Source organism: Lepidochelys olivacea (genome assembly GCF_965140295.1).
Source record: "Lepidochelys olivacea isolate rLepOli2 genome assembly, chromosome: 3".
Taxonomy (NCBI): domain Eukaryota; kingdom Metazoa; phylum Chordata; order Testudines; family Cheloniidae; genus Lepidochelys; species Lepidochelys olivacea.
In genome coordinates, this window is record NC_140413.1 from 46490277 (window position 1) to 46511388 (window position 21112).

The following is a 21112-nucleotide window of genomic DNA, read 5'->3' on the forward strand; positions in this document are numbered from 1 at the left end:
ATTGTATCCAATTTGCAAATGAATTCCAATTCAGCAGTCTCTCGCTGGAGTCTGGATTTGAAGTTTTTCTGTTGTAATATTGCAACTTTCATGTCTGTAATCGCGTGACCAGAGAGATTGAAGTGTTCTGCGACTGGTTTATGAATGTTATAATTCTTGACATCTGATTTGTGTCCATTCATTCTTTTACATAGAGACTGTCCAGTTTGACCAATGTACGTGGCAGAGGGACATTGCTGGCACATGATTGCATATATCATATTGGTAGATGTGCAGGTGAACGAGCCTCTGATAGTGTGGCTGATGTTATTAGGCCCTGTGATGGTGTCCCCTGAATAGATATGTGGGCACAGTTGGCAACGGGATTTGTTGCAAGGATAGGTTCCTGGGTTAGTGGTTCTGTTGTGTGGTATGTGGTTGCTGGTGAGTATTCGCTTCAGGTTGGGGGGCTGTCTGTAGGCAAAGACTGGCCTGTTTCCCAAGATTTGTGAGAGTGTTGGGTCATCCTTCAGGGTAGGTTGTAGATCCTTGATAATGCGCTGGAATGGTTTTAGCTGGGGGCTGAAGGTGACGGCTAGTGGCGTTCTGTTATTTTCTTTGTTAGGCCTGTCCTGTAGTAGGTGACTTCTGGGAACTCTTCTGGCTCTGTCAATCTGTTTCTTCACTTCCGCAGGTGGGTATTGTAGTTGTAAGAATGCTTGTTAGAGATCTTGTAGGTGTTTGTCTCTGTCTGAGGGGTTGGAGCAAATGCGGTTGGACACAAATCAGATGTCAAGAATTATAACATTCATAAACCAGTCGGAGAACACTTCAATCTCCCTGGTCACGCGATTACAGACATGAAAGTCGCGATATTACAACAGAAAAACTTCAAATCCAGACTCCAGCAAGAGACTGGTGAATTGGAATTCATTTGCAAATTGGATGCAATTAACTTAGGTTACCTTGCATAATGACTTAGCCACTCCCAGTCTCTATTCAAGCCTATTTCCCCTTGTTTTCCTAACCCCCTTCTCCCCCTTCCTCAGATGTTCTTGTTAAACCCTGGATTTGTGCTGGAAATGGCCCACCTTGATTATCATACACATTGTAAGGAGAGTGATCACTTTAGATAAGCTATTAGCAGCAGAAGAGTGGGGTGGGGGGAGAGAAAACCTTTTGTAGTGATAAACACCCATTTTTTCATGATTTGTGTGTATAAAAACAAACATCTTCTGTATTTTCCACAGTATGCATCCGATGAAGTGAGCTGTAGCTCACGAAAGTTTATGCTCAAATAAACTGGTTAGTCTTTAAGGTGCCACAAGTACTCCTTTTCTTTTTGCGAATACAGACTAACACAGCTGTTACTCTGAAACCTCTATAACCTCCTGTACTGGTGATATCCTACCTGCAGTTCTAGAACCTCATGGTGGCTCTTTCATGTAATCCATGTGTCTGATCAGAGTTCTGATCTTCCGACCTAGTCTCAAAAAGAATAAGCAGAGTGGTGATCACAGGAGCAGTCCCCGTGCTGTCTGGCATCCAAGGAGAGTGATGAAATAAATGCAACAGAGAATCCTTTCTCCTATCTACCAAGCTGTCAGGAATGGGGGCCACTAATGCAAACCTGATTGTTTGTGGCTCTTTCAAACTCCATTCATTAGTGAACTGGCTCTCCAGCTCTGCAAAGCAGAATACTTTGACCTTACATGATTTAGAATATCCAGAAATCCTTGCTGTTTTACTATTAAAGGGTCAGGGGTTGGGGAGTTTTTAAGCATAAAATTATTTTGAGTGCACCCTTTAACAGCTAATTTCTTTTAGAGGCAAAGTGACCATACTGGAATATAGTAATGGAAAATGTATGTTTAATTTTTAGTGTATTACGATCTATTAGAAAAGTCTGTGAAAGAGTTCTGTAATTTTGTCATACATCTTGCACTGAACTACTGTTGTTGCATGGTACCTAGTCTCTTCAACTATAATAACAAAAAACAAGCAGACAAAATCCCAAGAGGACTACAAACATATTGCATGATCTTTCAGCATTGTAATCCTTGTCTTCCTATGTTCCCTCCCTAGGACTTTTATTGTCACCAGCTGCTATATTATATATAAAACAGATTGTAATATCAGTTGTGCTGACACCAATAATTTGTGTATGTGCAGAGCCTCATATAGCAATGATGCTGCATTAAAAAACAAAAAAGCAATATGAAGAAAACCATTTCTTAAACCAAGATCTGGTTAAACAGCGTGAGTGCAACCATTTGTTGAGGATGGAGTGTTCTTGAGGTAGCCTTTCCTGAAGTTTCCCTTGTCTAGAACTGTCCTCCATCTCTTTACCTCATTGACGAGTACGTATGTATGTCTGCGCATGCACACACACTTATTTTATTTTACATTTTTCTCTGAGACTCATGTATACATTCAGAAAATGGATTGAATTCATCACAAGTAATTTGTGTAGTATGAATGGGGTGTAAACCTCTGCTAGAGTCCAAGTTAGATGTCTTCAAGTTGGCAGGACCTGACAAAATTCATGTGAGGATGCTTTCAGAACTTGTGGAGGATAGTAGAGATCCCAGAGGCCTGGAAAAGTGCAAAAATATTACCAATCTATAAAAAAGGGGAATATGGACAACCCAGGGAATTACAGATCAGTCAGCTTAATTTTGGTACCCAGAAAGATAATGGAGCAAATAATCAAACAATCGGTTTGTGGATAACAAGGTGATAAGTAACCGTCAACATGGATTTGTCAAGAATAAATCACGTCAAACCAACCTATATCCTTTTTTGACAGGTTAACAAGCTTTGTGGAGGGGGGAAGAAATAGATATGCTATATCTCGACTTTAGTAAGGCTTTTGACACTGTGTCTCATGATCTTCTCATAAGCAAATTAGGGAAATATAGCCTAGAGGAAGCTAGTGTATGGTGGTTACACAACTGGTTGAAAAACCGTACTCAGAGAGCAGATATCAATGGCTCACACTCCAGCTTGAAGGCCATATCAAGTGGGGTTCTGAATTTATCTGTCCTGGGTCCAGTTCTATTCAGTATCTTCATAAATGATTTAGATAATGGCATAGAGAGTACACTTATAAAGTTTGTGGACAATACCAAGCTGAGAGGGGTGGCAAGCACTTTGGAAGATGAGATTAGAATTCCAGTTCTGGGCACCACTCTTTAGGAAAGATGTGGAAAAATTGGAGAAGGTCCAAAGAAGAGCAACAAAAATTATTAAAGTTCTAGAAAACATGACCTATGAGGAAAGATTGAAAAAAAATTTTTTTTTTTTTTTTTAGTCTTGAGAAGAGAAGACGAGAGTGGGAAGGTGGGAGAGTGGAGGGGGACATTAGTCTTCAAGTATGTAAAAGGTTGTTATAAAGAGGACAGTGATAAATTGTTCTCCTTAACCACTGAAGACAGGACAAAAAATAATGGGAGATTTATGTTAGCCATTAGAAAAAATTTCCTAACTGTAAGGGTAGTTACTCTCAGGAATAACTTACCTAGGGAAGTTGTGGAATCTCTGTCATTGGAGATTTTTGAGAACGGGTTAGACATACACCTGTCAGGGATGGTCTAGATAATACTTAGTTCTGTCTCAGGGGACTGGCCTAGATGACCTATAAAGGTCCTTTTCTAGTTCTACATTTCTATGATTCTATGTGGGGCATATAACCTGTGTGCCTCAGTTTCTCCATCTGTAAAATGAGAATAATACCTACCAATTATAGAAATGTTCTTAGGCTGTAAAATGCTTTTGAGATCCTCAGATGGAAGCTATTGTAGAAGTGCAATGTAAAAGAACTGATGCTTTCCCAACACCAACCTCCCTAGCTGCTGCCTCATTTCCAGGGTCAATACTGTAGCTTTAAGGAGTTTGTTCAAAGAGAACATATGTACATTTGATGATGTGTGACCACTATCACCCATCTTTACATGCAACTTTTCTAGGGTCCACACATTGTGTAACTGCAAAGCTCTCTGAAATGTGTAAGTTTGGGTGGGAAAAGAGAACTATTTTTGTATAGCTTTAATGAGAGGCCCACATGTTGTGAAAACTAGACTAAATTACCACACGGTAAATTATAATAGCATGCTATGTGGCTCTCAAAGTTCCCCCTTCCCTTTGTGCCTTGGCTTTTTCACAGTGCTTTAGATATCCGTGAACTTTTAAAAAAAATACTAATTTACTGTTTTCTTATCTTTTGTTGGCAATGCTTTTAAAATAAAGCACTTCGTTCCAAAGGCAGTGAAAGCAAACACTTAACTATCACTGGGATTCTACACCAAGAGATGGGGAGAAACAGCAGGTGAAGTCGTGGCTGCTCTATCAGACCGTTTGTTTTAACAGAGCAGTATAGAAGCCACTACCTGGTGCTCTCACGGACAATGTTGCCAATTGTGTTTATCTGAGCGTAAGCAGTGAGCTCCTCCTTTAAGATGCTGAATGTGGTCTCGATTCAATGCCGGCTGATCTCGGATCATGCCCCATGCCACCACTACAGCCTGTTTACTCCTTAAGGGTACATCTATGCTGCAATTGAGTATGAGTTGTAGCTCAGGTATGTGTGCTCACGCTAGCTCTCATCTAGCTAGCACAGGTCAAAACAGCAGTTAGATGGTCTTCACCTTTAAGTGTATTAGCTAGATTAAAACTAGTGTGTTAACTAGATTAAAGCTAATGCAAATCATACCTTCAATTGCAGTGTGGGCATACCTTAACTGTCTCTGTTGGACTAAAGGCACTTTCCTAGGTGCAGTGCTTACCTCCGTGTAAGCCAATGAAGAATTATGTGATGATGAAACACTCAACCATACTTGCCAGACCATCTCCTTGCTAGGTAGATATTGACAGTAATACAGTCACATTTTAAAAATCTATTCATTGCCTCCTGTCTTGTTTTATTCTTCTTCACCAGGACTCTGTTAAGTGGCTTCCCAAGTCTCCTAAACTCTATAGCAGCCATAACTGGAGCTCGCAGAGCTCTCGCTGGGCCTCATTAAAGGGAAAAGAAAGTTTTCGTGATGGCAATGTGTATAAATTCAACTCAGGCAATGAAAATTGGAAGGAAGGGAGAGTCAGTCCTGAGCAAGAAGCAGAGGAATTGGAGGATCCTGATGAGGATGTAAGTAGCTTCCTTTACAATCTCACAGACATAATCTAGTAGATTAAAAATATATTCAACCCATTCAATTTTTGATTCAATGAACATCTGGATGCTCCTGGTTAGAAAGGAGCTATAGCTTCCTGAACTGGCCTGGTCACTGTTCTAATCCATAGTTTCAGTGTTCCTGTTCGTGTTTTGTGGTGGAGGAGATGGAATCACCTTCAGGCCTTTATTTATTTTGATTGAAATACATTTAAGCAGATGCCTCTCCCAGATTCTAGGAGCCTTAACAATTGTCTAAAACAAAACCACTTGGGGCAGAGCCCCAAACCCACACTTAAAAAAAATCTGGCCAGCAATGAAAAATAGAAATATCCTGTTTCCCTAGAAATACCTAACCTTCCATATCGACATGCCTCCCCCAGTTCTAGTGAAATGGGCTATTCAGCATACCTTGATGATCAGTGGATTCAGACTATTGGGGAATAAGGAGGGGAATGGAGAGTGAATTCCAGAGACAAGGGGTCTCATGTTAATTAGTTATATCTATACAAATGCTAGCGTTGAAAAGTTATAGAAGTCTGAATATTTTGAATTGAGTAAATATAGGTTATTTGGATAACACTGGCTTCAGTACAGTCCTTACAGAAATCAGTATATAAGTCCTTGACCAGTGCTGTCTAAAAGCTAGCTTGGGACTTGGTGTACTTACTCATGTAAAGGCTCCCATTATGCCCCACATGGTGCTCAAGCTACTTCTACCCCTGAAGCATGTAGGCAGAACCTTGGTTCCTCCCCACCCTTAAATCACTGACCAGTAGAACTGAGCTGGCCAGAGGTGGTTGTAATTTGCTTGTGGTACAGGCCAGCAGCAAATTTATACTCCTTGGATCAAGGGGGAGGAAGTAGTGAGGAAATTGCTCCTCAGAGCCAGAGTCCCTTACCTGTTCTGCCCCAGGCTGGTACAGCTACTCTATACCCCATGCACAAGGTTTGTAGCAAAGCCACAATCTAGCCTTAAAAATCAATGGCCTGATAAGGACCAGGAGTTTTGCTCTAGGAAGGTTGGCAGGATTAGGCCTATTGTCTTGCTTTGTATTAAGTACTGCAACTTTAGAAAGAGAAGCTGAAATCCTGGCCCAGTTGTTCATACACGTGTGTATGTTAAATAATTTTATTTCCAACTAGGGCTGTCAATTAAATGCAGTTAACTCAAGTGATTAACGAAAAAAATAGTTGCAATTAATCACAGTTTTAAACACACAGTTAATAATAGAATACCAATTTAAATTTATTATAAGTGTTTTTGGATGTTTTTCTACATTTTCAAATATATTGATTTCAATTACAACACAGGATGCAAAGTATATAGTACTCACTTTATATAATTTTTTACTACAAATATTTGCACTGTGAAAAAGATAAAAAAAGAAATAGGATTTTTCAATTCACCTCATACAAGTACTGTACTGCAATCTCTTTATCGTGAAAGTGCAATTTACAAATGTAGATTTCTTTTTACATAACAGTGCTCCAAAACAAAACAACATAAAACTTGAGAGCCTACAAGTCCACTCAGTTCTACTTCTTGTTCAGTCAATCGCTAAGGCACACAAGTTTATTTACATTTATGGAGATAATTCTGCCTGCTTCTGATTTACAATGTCACCTGAAAGTGAGAACAGGCGTTTGCATGGCACTGCTGTAGCCGGTGTTGCAAGGTAATTACGTGCCAGATATGCTGAACATTCATATGACCCTTTGTGCTTCAACTTGTAGATGCCACTTTTTTTTATCTTTTAATCGTTTGACAGCCCTACTTCCAACTAAAGGAGTAAAGGATACAATATTCAACAGATCTGATCCAAACCTTTAGCTGCCAAGTTAGAAAGAGAAAAACAGCCGTATATAAATATGGAAACCCTGTACCCATGGAGCTAATTTAGAAGAGAGGGGCTGAGATTTGTTTATCCAGCTTGCTAACTCCTCTCTAATAAAAATAGCATCAAGAAAAATTAAATTGCATGTGTGAAGACGGAAAACCTAGTGCTCTTTGAAACCAGAGCTGTCTGAAGGAACTCCTCAGCCTGAATGAATTATTGGAGATGTTTTATGTGGATGGTTTATACATACATTCTTCTTCACTATCTCTTGGAGCCTGAGCTAAAACAATGGGTTGGATCACCACCTTCTCATGGATCCTGGGGTTACTACACAGATCTCTGGAGATTCACAGGAGACATAAGGTCATCTGCATGGAGGACCTATGCCTCTGCACCATGTATGTGCTTCCATTGCCCCATTCACACTTCCTGGCAGCATGGCTCCAATGTAGCTGTTGTACCAGGGATTCCAGCTGGCTCCCAACTCCCTTAGTGGAGGATTCCCACTGCAGAGGAGGTTCCGCATATTAGGTAATCCAGTCCCAGGCTGCATTATCTTATCTCCATGGATTCAGAGCAGGCAGAGGCCTCAACCCTGCTAAGGAGAAGCCAACCACTGCCCACCTTCACCCTTACCCAGTCCCCTACCATTGCTTGTGAATCCCAAACCTGCCTCACATGCTCCACTGAGAAATGGGAGGTGGTGTCACAGAGGCAGTTGCGTGGAGGATCCCCTCTGTATCTGAATTTGGGGGACACAGTTAAGTCTAGCGTCTTCAGTAGAGTTACCCCCGATCTACACCCATGTGACAGAGAAAAATGACACTAATTTACTGAATGTAATGTCCAGGCTCCTAGACAGTAATTAGGCATTTACATTTCTGTTGTTTTGTCTTTCTCTAACAAACAGGAGCCGATATCCAAGTTTTCTGGCAGTCTTTTTGACACTGATGACAACATTAAAGATCAAAGAAACCCTAGAGCAGCTGTTCAGGAGAAGCACAAAGCAGCAGTGAAAGCGAAGCCTTTTCCAGAGGCTAACAACAAGCCACAGGCTCCTGCCTCCACAGCAGGCAGCTTTCCAGCAGACAGCAACAGGTTTCCAGAGGAAATGAAAGAGCAAGTTCCAAGAGCTGCAGAGGTGACACAGTCACCATTAAAGGTAATGCAGCATCTCCCTGAAGAGCCTTTCACTCCCGTTCTGTTCTGTGACTCTTGGTTTATCTGAGAAGCTTTGAATTTAAAGGAGACCGTTTTTAAGTGTGATATATCAGGGCCGGCTCCAGGCACCAGCAAAGGAAGCAGGTACCTGGGGTGGCCAATAGAAAGCGTCATCTGGGTGGCACGTCCAGGTCTTTGGCAGCAATTCGGCAGCAGGCCCTGCAGTCCCTCTCTTCCTCTCCGGCGGCACTTTGGTGGCAGCTCAACCAGGCTGGTTTTTCTTTTCTTTCTTTTTTTTTTTTTCTTTTTTCTTTTTCCTTCGCCGCTTGGGGCGGCAAAAAAGCTGGAGCCGGCCCTGGATATATAAAGACAAGAAATATCCTCATCTGACTTACAATATATTCATATAATGCTGTCCGGAGTCCATTCCTGTTCCCATTGGCTTTAGTGGGAACAGGGGTTGGTCCATATTCTGAGTTATTTGTAGCCAAACTTTTGAAAAGAAGCCCCTGATTTTGGGTGACTAAATTTTTGAATGCCCAGCTTCAGACACTGTGGGATGATTTCTCAAAAGGGCTGAACACTCACAAGTGCAAGTGCAAATGAAGTCCTTGGGAGTTGTGGATGCCCCACATCTATGGAGATCCATTCCCAAGGTGTCTCTAGTTGGGCATCCAAAACCAGTGGTTACTTGTGGATATTTGGGCCTTAGTGACTCACAATTAAAGACACAGCCTTACAGACCTTGCATACTTGAATATCTCTTTGCAATTGGTGGGAATGCTCAGATGAGCAAGGACTACTGTTATGAGCGGGAATTGCAAAACTGGGCCTTGGATTTATGGAAAAAAACTACTGTGTGTGTGTGTGTAGTGGGGAGGGGAGGGGAGACTAGATCATGGTTTGACCATAGCCCTGAGCATGGCATGACATGGCCTAGGTGCACTCCCCTGGAGCAGCACAGAGAAGGAACTGCATGCCTCAGAGGCTTGCTCTAGGGGGTAGTGCTTGGTGCAGGTTCATACCAGTAGTAAATTATGATCCCTCCCCATGCTGAGTTCTCTCTCTGCTGGCCAGCATGCTGGAGGGAGCACAGGCCCTCTCCCTATCCACTTGGTTAAGTTAGGGCTAATAGCAGCTACATAATGCACACATATGGCACTGGAGCCTGGGGAAGCTGCACAGGAATGTAAGGGACGGTCTTACTCCCCTATGTGGATGCACAGACCATGCTATAGTCTAGCCTGATGAGATCAATGAAGCGTTGTGGGAAATGATGGTCTTGTGAGCTTTGGTGCATGTGACTAACTTTACTCTCATGAATGGTCGTATTGAATTCAATGGGACTACTCAGGCTGAGCATAAATAGTGGTTGGAATCCATGGTAAATGGAGCATAATCTAAGTGTTGTAAGTTTTTTAATCAGTATAATAAGGCATTTTCTTGCACGTTTAAATATAATTAGTTACAAATCAACACACCATGTTAGAACTGTAATATTAATTAAATACACTGTCTGAGTGGTTTAAAACCACAGCTGTATTGAAAAATTCTGAATGTAAAATTTAAAAAAATCCAAGTTCTGATTGCTTTAGAGGTGTTAGCTAAAGCAGCAAAAGTAAGAGCATCTCAGCTACACACATGACTGATGGATGAAACCTTATTTATCTTCCAGCTCAATTTCAATTTTAAATGGTTTTCCTTACCTAATATTCGCTGTATTAGAATTATGTTTGCAAGCTATTTCTGCTTTTCAATATCAATGACATTATTTATGAAAACCATCAAATAGAACTTGCAAAAGTAATGGTTAATTTAAGTTGTCGCTGTGACCTAAACGAATTCCATTTGGCCTGTGTTGTAGGGACTGGAGATACAGAATATGGTACAAAGGTGTTGCCCAGATGTACTAAAATTTCTAGGCATGTGAGAGTGCAGTAAGAATACAATGTCAGCTTTAACTCTGAATTCCCTTGCTTTTTTAAAACCAAAAGGCCTTTACCATTTAATGAGCTAGTAGTCTGAAAAATGTTGATTTTAAAAAAAGGAGAAGATTACATTTCAGTAGCTCTAAAAAGAGCAGTCTAAATCCAATTTAGTGCTGATCAACTGTAATTACCTGGTCCAGAAAAGAATGTGTATGGGATGGGAACTTGTGTGAAATTTCAACCCAAAGTGAATATAAAAACTTTTCCAAAAAAGGGGTTTACAATTCACTGTGACGCATGCATAGAAATAGTGTTGTTGCCAAGGCAAATGCTCAATAAATCATTGATGTATGTGAAAGAAATAATTTGATCACCCCACCTGTTCTCTGAAATGGATACCTGATGATCAGAATACAACAGCACTAGCTATTTCACATTGGGTGAAATCCTCTCCTCATTGAAGTCAATGGGAGTTTTGCCATAACTTTCAATAGGGCTAGGATTTCGTCCATTCAGTAGTACCTGACTCCATAATTAGTACTCTTAAAAGCAATGGGACTAACCACTAATATACTGCTCAGTATATAAGGGTGACATGATGAGAAAATATAAGCTTCCAAAATTGTCTCTGCATAGCTTTAAGACCTAGATCTGGAAATACTGTGTTTCTTCGTGCTTCTGGGAAAGGTAAAGGTTATACTTCCATGTGGTAGTCCATGCGAAGAGGATATTACTACAGGATAAACACCATTTTTCTTTGTGTTGAATTAGATAGATTGTTTACAGAATGGGAACTACAGTATTGTTGCCTGTGTAATGTATGGGGTGCTGTTTTGATTCATCAGGCCACTTGTTATTAACTATAATTCTCTTGCAGATAACCATTACTGTGTGCAGTCAAATGGGGAGTCTTGGTATTAGCATTGCTGGTGGAAAGGGCTCATCTCCATATAAAGAAAATGATGAGGTGCATTTCATTATTCCAACATTTACCAAGTAATCTTCAGAAAGAGATGGAAAAAAGCAGTTTTTGGAAGCTAGCCTATTTAGCTGTTTTCTTTTTGAAGTCATCATCAGTCATCATCCGTGTAATGCTGTAAGCTTAGTAGTAAAATTGACAAGGGGAACAAAAGGGTATTCTTATATTTGTCCCCAAGATAGATGTTGAAGTTGGTGGTAGCTTTTAACTGTGACGCCTCTTTGAAAGGAAGCATCATGTGAACAATTAGTTCCAGAAGAAGGCCTCACAGCTGAAATCCCACTGGTTATTTTCCACCTGAATTCAAGGTAACTCCATTTGCAGCCCACAATTCAAGGTAACACACATTTGCAGCTTCCATCCCACTTGTTCGTTCACACTAACCCCTTTTTGAACAGTGCTTGTCTTTTCTCAGTTTATCATTCAAATCCTTATTCTCAAATATGTCCCTCGTGGCGCTGGGTAAATTGTTACTGACTTGTGTTTATTGCTGTTTGTGTCAGACAGCAATGGGTGGTTTTATTTTTCTGTTAATGTGTTAATTAAGACATTTAGCTTATATGTATTTAGAGGCAGCTGAGCAACAGGCTTTGAAAATCAATTTGCTGCACATGTACTTTTTAACATCCAAGAGCTATGAGATAAACTCAGTTGGATCTGAAATTTTGTGTTTTATGTTACCAGGCAATCTTAATTGCAAGGGTGGCCAAAGATGGCCCAGTGGACTTGACTGGGGTACAAGGAGGAGACAAAGTGCTGGAGGTAGAAAGCTTTATTTGATAATGGAGTGCTGTATTTTCTTACATGAGCGATAGAATTCCCTACTCCTTCCCCACTGGGTCATATAAACACATATTTAATCTGATGTTTTTTTATGCGCCTGAATCAAAATCCTTAATCTGAATATCCCAGATTTTGAATTTTTGGATCCAGATTTGGACTTTGCAGCTTTGGAACCATTTTTAGTTTCAATATGCAAATCATTCATGAAATGTTTCAGAGTGGTCGTGTGTTAGTCTGTATCAGCAAAAAGAACGAGGCGTACTTATGGCACCTTAGAGACTAACATTTATTTGGGCATAAGCTTTCATGGGCTAAAACCCACTTCATCGGATGCATACAGTGGAAAATACAGTAGGAAGATATATATACACAGAGAACATGAAAAAATGGGTGTTGCTATACACACAATAGCCCACCTTAATTGATTAGTCTAGTTATAATCAGCAGGAGAGAAAAAAAAAACTTTTGTAGTGATAATCAGGATGGCCCATTTCCAACAGTTGACAAGAAGGTGTGAGTAACAGAAGGGGAAAAATTAGCATGGGGAAATAGTTTTTACTTTTTGTTCATGAAATGACATCCTTGACTTCTGAGTTTTTTCCCATTATTTACCATATATTTTTCAGATCTTATACTTTCTAAGCGTTTAACAAAATATCCTGATCTTTAATGGCTAATTCATAAAGAAAAAAGAACGCCTTATTATGAACCTGAAAATGCACTGCCTTTATTAGCTCAATGACTAATTCTGAGAAGGTTTCTTATTTACTTCAGTTAGATTTATTAGTCCAGATTTACCAAAGCTTGGTGCAGGAAGTATAAACTACGCTTCCTTATGCCCTCAAGAGGATGCTCACACCGGGGAGGTCAGCTCATAATTGCTCTACTGATACAGGCTTCAAATGAGATGTGCTAAATAATAAGTGTGTATGTCTGGCTGCTCTACCTTTGGGCCTTTTTCTCCACTAGTGCCACCTGTTCTTTTGATTCATGTAGGTCCCTCAGGTTTCCCCAATGAGGAGATTGCAGATGTTTTGTGCCAGAATTTTCCTCCGAGCAGCATTTGCCAGGGCTGTCCTGGGATGAATCTGACCCAGTGGTGCTACTATTCCAAGCTATAGTTCTCAAACTAGTAACCTTTTATTATTGTTGCTAGCACTCTATTATTATTATTTTTCCTAGAATTAATGCTATTTATTCTGAGATGTTTCTTGTTGAATCAAGGTTGATACATAATATGTATTAAGTTGTCTGCATTGGGGATATAATGCATGACCTACAAAGCCTTTTATAGAAAAGTCCTAGAGAATTTATAGGGATAAAAAAATAGGGAGGTATAGAAAGTAAACAGGATTCTACAAGAAATTTACTCCAAGAATTATAGAATTTAACAGAATGATATCCTTTCTCTTGAATGTTTAAAACTACCCTATAGAATTTAATAGAGGATTATATTCCTGTGGTTGAATTCTACAGGTTGGCTGTAAAATTCTTTGGAAAGGTTATAATTCTCTGTTAAATGTTATAGGACTTTTCCACAGGGGTGAATACAAACTTTTTCTTTGAATAAAGGACTATTATTACCTGAAAACAGTTGGATTTTGGCAAACTGAAAATTTGAAAGAAACATTTTATCCATATGTATTTCATATCAGCAGATTATCTGCAAAATAAATCCACTTTTCTAGTTACTATTGGCCCTACTGTGCCCTCAATTTTGAAGTAGAATTCCTGACTGAAATAAGTAGACAGTTCTGCTTAAAAATCAGTGGTGCAGTATGGACTCATGCAGTAATAATCTCTTAGAACCCAGTGTCACTCAACATGTGTTAGCTACTAAATATTGTTCAGTTGGTGAGCGTGTAAAATCAAGAACCAAAAAGGGAAGACATTCCTTCTCAAATATGCAGCTGGTTCAACAAGTATCTGTATTTCCTGTGCATGCCACAAGATGGCACTATTAGCAGAACAATTCAGATATTTTAAAATGTGGGGAAAGATTTCACTTTTTTTGAGAGATGAAAAGGAATTAGTACATTAAAATATATTTAAAAGGGAGTTTTAATGTTTTGACAACAGGACAAATGTAAGTTCAAAAACTAAAATTGTCACTTGGCTTGATGTTTTACAATTTTTTAGTGTTCTGACCTTTTCAAGAACTCAAACACACATATTCGGTGAATTAAGGAACTGTGAGAGGAATTAGCCCACTCTGCTTGAATTTACCCTGGTGGAATCCTACATGATAATGTGTCTAGTCACTGTTTAAGCTGATTTGAGTGTGGGGGAGTTAGTTATCTTTTATTTTAGCAGTACCCAGAAAATAAAGGTGGTCATTTTATGCTTTTTTTTTCTTTTCCCCTCTCAAGGGATCCATCCTTTTAGAACCAAACACACCTGACTCTGGTCCTGGTGAAGCACCAGCTAAAAGCAGCCCATTCCAGACAGTAAATCACATCATAACAGTAAGTGAAGATGGTGAATTCAATGAACAAACAGCAATGCTTACACAAATATTTTTTGAGTTGTGTTACAAATGCTGCCCCAGCATTCAGAGAGACATTAGCAAAAATTTTGAATTAATAAAAAGTTGGATAATAAAAGAAACACTGCATTATCAAATACTCAGATTATCAAATACTCAGCAGCCACGATCAGGACCAAATTCCCAAAAGAGCTGAACTCCCATTGAGAAATCAAACTAAGAAATCAGATTTTCACTCTTTTGGGTCTCTTGAAAATCTGTCCTTAAGTGCCACACTAGGAGATGCTGGGTGCTGAATATTTTTGTAAATCTGATCCTTCCTTAGATGCTTAAATGGAAACTCAGCTCTTTTGAAAATCTGGACCTAGCTGGGGATGCTGCTGAGCACTGTCCCATTATCTATTCGGAACATACTGTATAATCCAGGGATACTCGAAGGAAAGAGGAGTGACCACATTGTCTAAAATATTCTCTCAAATTTTAACTCAGTTAGAGCCTTCATACTGGAATGCCTGCCTCCCCTAGAGCTGGTACCAGGTGGTTCTACCTACCAATAGAATACTTTGTTTCATTTCCCTTTCCTCCAGCCTCTCTCTCAAACCAAACCTGCCTGTGACACAGCTAATGGGGCAGGGGAAGCTCTTTACACTAATTTATATGTGTCAAGGTTCCTTCCCCACTCTGAACTCTAGGATACAGATGTGGAGACCTGAATGAAAGACCCCCTAAGCTTACTCTTACCAGCTTAGGTTAAAACTTCCCCAAGGCACAGATTTCTTTCTTGCCTTGGGAACCAGCTTAGGTTAAAAACCTGATACGCTGCCACCACCAAGCAATTTAAACAAAGAACAGGGAAAGAGCCAACTTGGAGACGTCTTCCCCCAAAATATCCCCCCAAGCGCTACACCCCCTTTCCAGGGGAAGGCTGATAAGAATGCTCACCAATTTGTACAGGTGAACACAGACCAAAACCCTTGGATCTTAAGAACAATGAAAAAGCAATCAGGTTCTTAAAAGAAGAATTTTATTTAAAGAAAAAGTAAAAGGATCACCTCTGTAAAATCAGGATGGTAAATACCTTACAGGGTAATCAGATTCAAAACATAGAGAATCCCTCTAGGCAAAACCTTGTTACAAAAAGACACAAAAATAGGAATACACATTCCCTCCAGCACAGCGAATTTTACAAGCCAAAAAACCAAACGAAAATCTAACGCATTTTCTAGCTAGATTACTTTCTAACTTTACAGGAGTTGGAAGGCTTGCATCCTTGATCTGTTCCCAACAAAGGTATCACATAGACAGGCAAAACCCTTTGTCCCCCTCCAGATTTGAAAGTATCTTGTCCCCTCATTGGTCATTTTGGGTCAGGTGCCAGCGGGGTTACCTTAGCTTCTTAACCCTTTATAGGTGAAAGGATGTTGCCTCTGACCAGGAGGGATTTTATAGCACTGTATAAAGAAAGGTGGTTACCCTTCCCTTTATATTTATGACAATATGTGTGAACATATGATTCAGTTTTGATTAAACCTCTGGAATTTTTTAAGCAATTTGATTGCAAGTTGGTCACATGACCAAAAATAGATCAGAGCTCGATCAAGCTGGAGGACATGAAATGACTTTGAATTTGGCTGTGTTTTGAATTGGAAACTTTGAAATTCTCCGCAAAGGAAAATTCTGAAAATTTTAGTTTTGGAGTGATTGAAATGTTTAATTATATTTTGATTTTGACTTTTTATTTTTATATGATCTTATATAATAATAATTCAAAATAAAAAATAGAAATGAAATGTCATTTCAAAACAAAACAGCAAAACAGAACAGGTCAATGTTGTAGGAACTTTGTTTTTTCAGTTTTTGTCCACAACAAAATGTTGGCAAAATTGACATGATTTTCTGAAGCTTTTTGATTTAGAATGAACTGCCTTAAGTTTTTCTGACCAACTCTAGGCAGAGCTAATATCCTCTTAAGAGGTATTAGCAGATATTCGAGGCTAATAGTCTGTCGGACATCATCACTGCAATTCAACGGGAACATGATTGAAAAGGCTGGTTAATATGGTGGTTGGCTGACCAAATCTTTTGTAGAAGGAGCTGGTTGGCTTCTCCCTTTGATTTCTGCTGAGGAGAGAAACTGACCACTTCCCATGTTATCTCCTGATGGTAACATAACCCAGCTGGCTTCTACGATATTTCCTTCCGGATATGACCAGCTGGCCACCCCTTTGTGAGAAGAGGAGGGGAAAGGTCAGACGATGCTGGCCACTTTAGAGCAGGAGGCCCTGAAGGAGCCAGCTAGCTAGAGCTGTTTCAGGTGGTGAGATGCTTCAGCACATATTTTCTGCAGAGAAATTTTTGCATTGAAATCTTTGTAAATGTGTCTCTGCAAGAGACTTGCTCACAGAAGTCTTTATGCTGACTTGTGCATACTACTGTGCCTTTGGCAGAGGGGAATATACAACACTCTCTGGGACTCTCATCTCTTTGGGAATGTTATCCTGTTGACTTTGGATGTAGTCAATACCTCATCTTATATTCTTACTCCAGCTTTACTCAGGCACAGCTCCTGTTGACCGTCAGTGGGAGTTTTTCCTGAGAAAGGATTGCAGCATTGGGTCCAGACATCTGGATAAAAGACCAATAGTATTCAGAGGGATGGACTAGATGGTGCAGAAGGTTCTTACTAAAGCTCTGGTGGGCTAGAATCTTCCTCTTATTAAAGATCTAGGATGTAACATTTTAATGATCTTTCTGTCCTTTGCAGAGTATTCTTCTCCCCTGTATTTCTGATCTTGCCTCAAAAACAGAGAGGAACATCTTTTGCTACGTTTATTAAGTTATAAATTCAGAAATTAAACACTTTTGTGTGTTTTTAATCAGGAAAAACTCTCCCTTTTATTATTAATCATACTTCTGTTCTTTCAACATCCTGCCTGGCCTCTTTTATCTCCTATGCTTTAATGATGTCTCCACAGATCGTATCACTGCCATGACAAAAGATGTTGTCTCCAACAGATTCAATTTCTCCTCTCTGGTCTTCCATTCTTCAAAGAGCTGGTTGCTCCAGATTATTTTAAAAGGCTCATTTGAATTTTAACTAGTCCAAAATCCAAATGCTTACATGCCAGCCTTCAGCTTTAATGCCACTTTGAATTATCAGTAATTAGTTGGACAAACAAGAAAATCCCTTTCACACCGCATCCCTGTTTTTCAAAGTAAAAATTAGGCCAGGTCTACGCTACCCCTTACTTTAGTATAATATACGTTGATCAGGGATGTGAATGTGCCAGCCCCCTGGGTGACATAAGTTACACCAACCTAAGCACCCGTGTGGACAGTGCTACGCTGGCAGGAGAGCTTTTCCCAACAACATAGCTACTGCCTCTGGCAGAGGTGGATTTATTATGCCGATGGGAGAGCTTTCTCACGTCAGCATAGAGTATCTTCACCAGATGCCCTACAGTGGCACAGCTGCACCAGTGCAGCTGCACGAATGTAGCGCTTCTAGTGTAGACTAGCCCTTAGAAACAGGCTAGCTTTTTTTAAATTTGTGATGGACCAGTTTAACTTTTGAAATTTACAATTTTAAAAACTAAAATTACAATGAAATATAGTTTTCACTGACAAACTTTACAAACTTGCCATAGCTATGCATAAAAATTACTGACACTCACACAGCAAAATAACTGCATCAGTGTTAATTCACGTCTTTTCTTATTTTGGGGTAACTCTGTGAGCTGTAGCTCACGAAAGCTTATGCTCGAATAAATTGGTTAGTCTCTAAGGTGCCACAAGTACTCCTTTTCTTTTTGAGAATACAGACTAACACGGCTGTTACTCTGAAACCTGTAAGGACACTCTTCTTTCAGAATAGAAGTGTCTTAGTGTGGGTTAGCTTAAGTTGATTCCTTACTAATTTAAACTAAATCAGAGTAAGACGTTCTGAGTCCACAAAAGAGTGTCCACACACAGACTTGCAAAAAGGCTTGAATTAAAACTGATGTAGTTATTTTAGTTGTGTACAAAAGTCCTGAGAAGCCAAAAGATCAAAGGCTGAAAAAATAACCTAATGCTATGGGACTCAAATCACTGCTTGTGGATCTCTGTGCTTTCAGAGCAAGTCCTGACTTCACCCATTTCCAAAAGGAACACATCACTCAGGCTTGCCCCCATACTATGCTGTCTCGGATTCTGCATGCTTTTTATCTAATTCTGTTTCTTTATCTTCCCCATCTTCCTCTTTTACCTCATGGAGTAATAGTGCTGCTTCTGCATTGACCCTGACCCACCTGCACTGCCTGGCTTTCTCCAAGAACGTGATTTTCTGTTGTTCTGTTCCTCTCAGTCTTCAGTATCTGCTGCTGTTTCTGGAGACTAAACATCTGATCCTCTGTTTAAAAGAAATCAAACCTTATTCTCCAAGTCTGAGTTTGCATTGCCAGTGGACTCTCTCCAATACGAATGTTATCAGCATCACCTATTCTTCTCTTCTGAAGTGTGTCAGCATGTTCTGCTTCTTTTCTGGTCTATCTTTGGTGCAACTTTTGACCTAATGATTCTTTAATATTACCAGGCTGTTTGGACTTAATATTGTTTCCAAATCCTGTCATGTGATATCTCACCAGTGTCCATTAAAATTCATTTTTCTTATCTTTCTACCTTAAACCCGCAAATTTCCCATGTTTCCTCTGTTGTAGTGTTATATGTCATTTACCAATACAGTCAGCCCTAATTACTAATTATTGCAGATTTTTCAAAGAAGCCTACAAGTATTTCAAGGCGAGCTGGGCATGTATTCCCATAGGTGGTCCTCAGTTTTAAGGAAATCTCTCTCCCCCTATCATTGAAATCATCAATCACACCTTATTATTTATGCAGAGTTGGATGGGAATAATTTCCCTCATCTTATGAAACTTTTGGAAATTAAAAAAAATTTCCCATTCCTCATCCGGATGAAACAGAGACCTGATTCAGACCAGGGACTTGAACCTAGGTCACCTGCATCCCAGGTGAGTACCCTACCTACTGGACTAGAGAATCTGTCTCTCATTCAATGAATATTTAATTATTTATACAAAATGGAACAGCTCCAACAAAGGAAACTGTGCAAGACCCACCCTAGAGAACCAGATGTCTGGTGATCAGGACACACTTGAGGGGTACAAGACCCGGGTTTAAGTCCCTGGTCTGAATCAAGCATAGCAGGGGCTTGAGCTTGAGTCTCCCACAGCTCAGAGAAATGTCCTAACTCCCAGACTATTCTAGGGGCTGGCTCATTCTTTCTCAATCTGCAGAAGAATTGTGGTGGTAAAGGATGTTCATAGTCACCGCTACGCAAGAGGTCCTACAGTTCGTCAGCACAGCCCCCAAAGCGGGGTGGCACTGGCCAATGAGTGTGCAAAGTAAAGCTCTCCTTGTGAGGGTGGCAATGCAAAAAAAACAAAAAAACAAACAAAACAAAACAAAATCACCCCAACCAACCAAACAAAAAAACCCTGGTGTGGAAAGCCTTGGCTGTGATAATCTCAATTAATGTGCCTGCCCTTCAATTTGCAAACCCCCCCCCCCCGCTACTTGCACTGAACCATCTGGGCACTCATCACTCTGCCTTTCATTCGCATTGTTCAGACATGATCCAAGAAAATCTTTACATCAATCAGAATCAAAATGGACAAATCCTTTTCCTCTACAGTCAATCCAGGCCTAGCAAGAAAATGCCCTCCTAACGCAGGACTGATTTAAAAACTCAAATGTAAGCATCAATAACTTCTTTCCATTCCTAGTAGTTTCTGCTATCTCAGGAAAATGTAAACTTTTCACAGAAATGCAATAAATTTTCCTTCTCCATACTTCAGACATCACCTCATCTTTGTCATTTTATTGGAGCAAAAGTAATTGAATGTTCAGCTCAAAGAAGCAGAAGTCAGAAGAGACCATTTAAATGGACTACAGAATGCTTTAATCCTCTTCAGTGATCATCAGACTTTTGTTCCAAAATTGTTTCAAACAACAAACAAAGCTTCTCAGAGTGAATGCTTTGAGAAACCTGTTATCCTGACATTACATGATTTGATATTATTTTCAGACCCCTAAAGTTTTCTATGAAGAATTGCATTATCATTGATCAAAAACACCTACATGGTCCTTAGTGTGGTCAGATCAGTTTTTTAAGATTCCCTTCTAATTAGGTAGTTTTAGAGATTATAAGATCTGCTTCTCAACTGGCTTGCCTCTTGTCTAGGCATTTACTCCTCTGCAAGTGGGTGCAAGTTGCAAGCATTTTGATTTGGTTGCATTTTACATCCACTTTGTATGGACCCATTCCTACATGGCACTTAGGCACAAACATAGCTTGCTCATGTGAGTAGTCCCTGTGAAGTCAATTGGGAAGTCATTTGAGAAAAACCATGCGTGTTCTTAACTGCTTTGAAGGATCAGGCTGTAAATGACTACACAAGATGAAAGACACAGGAGAATCAAGTCCTTCTGTATCTAATTTAGGGCGCATCACTCAGTATGGCTTTGTCTGATATTTCAGCACCGTATGTTGGTGGCTTTGATTCTAAGGCTTGTCTATGTGGGAAGTTAGTGAGCAGCAAGTTAGAGCGCCTTAAATTCACACCCTAACTACTCTGCACTAATTCTCTGTGTGGACAAACATACTTCACGCTAAAAGTACACTTAAGCATATCGAGCTGAGCCACTCAAGGGTACTTCTAGTGTGGACTAAGAGTGTCCACATAGGGAATGAGTAGGGAGTAGCTAGTGTGGTATAAATTCACACTCTGG

The 21112-nt window shown here is 39.9% G+C and overlaps 1 protein-coding gene across 1 annotated transcript in view; it reads left to right on the top strand.

Moving 5' to 3' along the window:
- The window catches only part of LOC311518842 (uncharacterized protein), a gene marked incomplete at its 5' end in the record, with an annotated part of 51010 nt that overhangs the window by 18474 nt on the left and 11424 nt on the right, over positions 1 to 21112 (top strand). The window contains 5 exons of the mRNA XM_084624911.1: positions 4916 to 5122; positions 7898 to 8149; positions 10954 to 11043; positions 11740 to 11817; positions 14208 to 14303. Of these exons, the coding sequence (XP_084481037.1) occupies positions 4916 to 5122; positions 7898 to 8149; positions 10954 to 11043; positions 11740 to 11817; positions 14208 to 14303 (723 nt within the window). The remainder of the gene's footprint in view (positions 1 to 4915; positions 5123 to 7897; positions 8150 to 10953; positions 11044 to 11739; positions 11818 to 14207; positions 14304 to 21112) is intronic.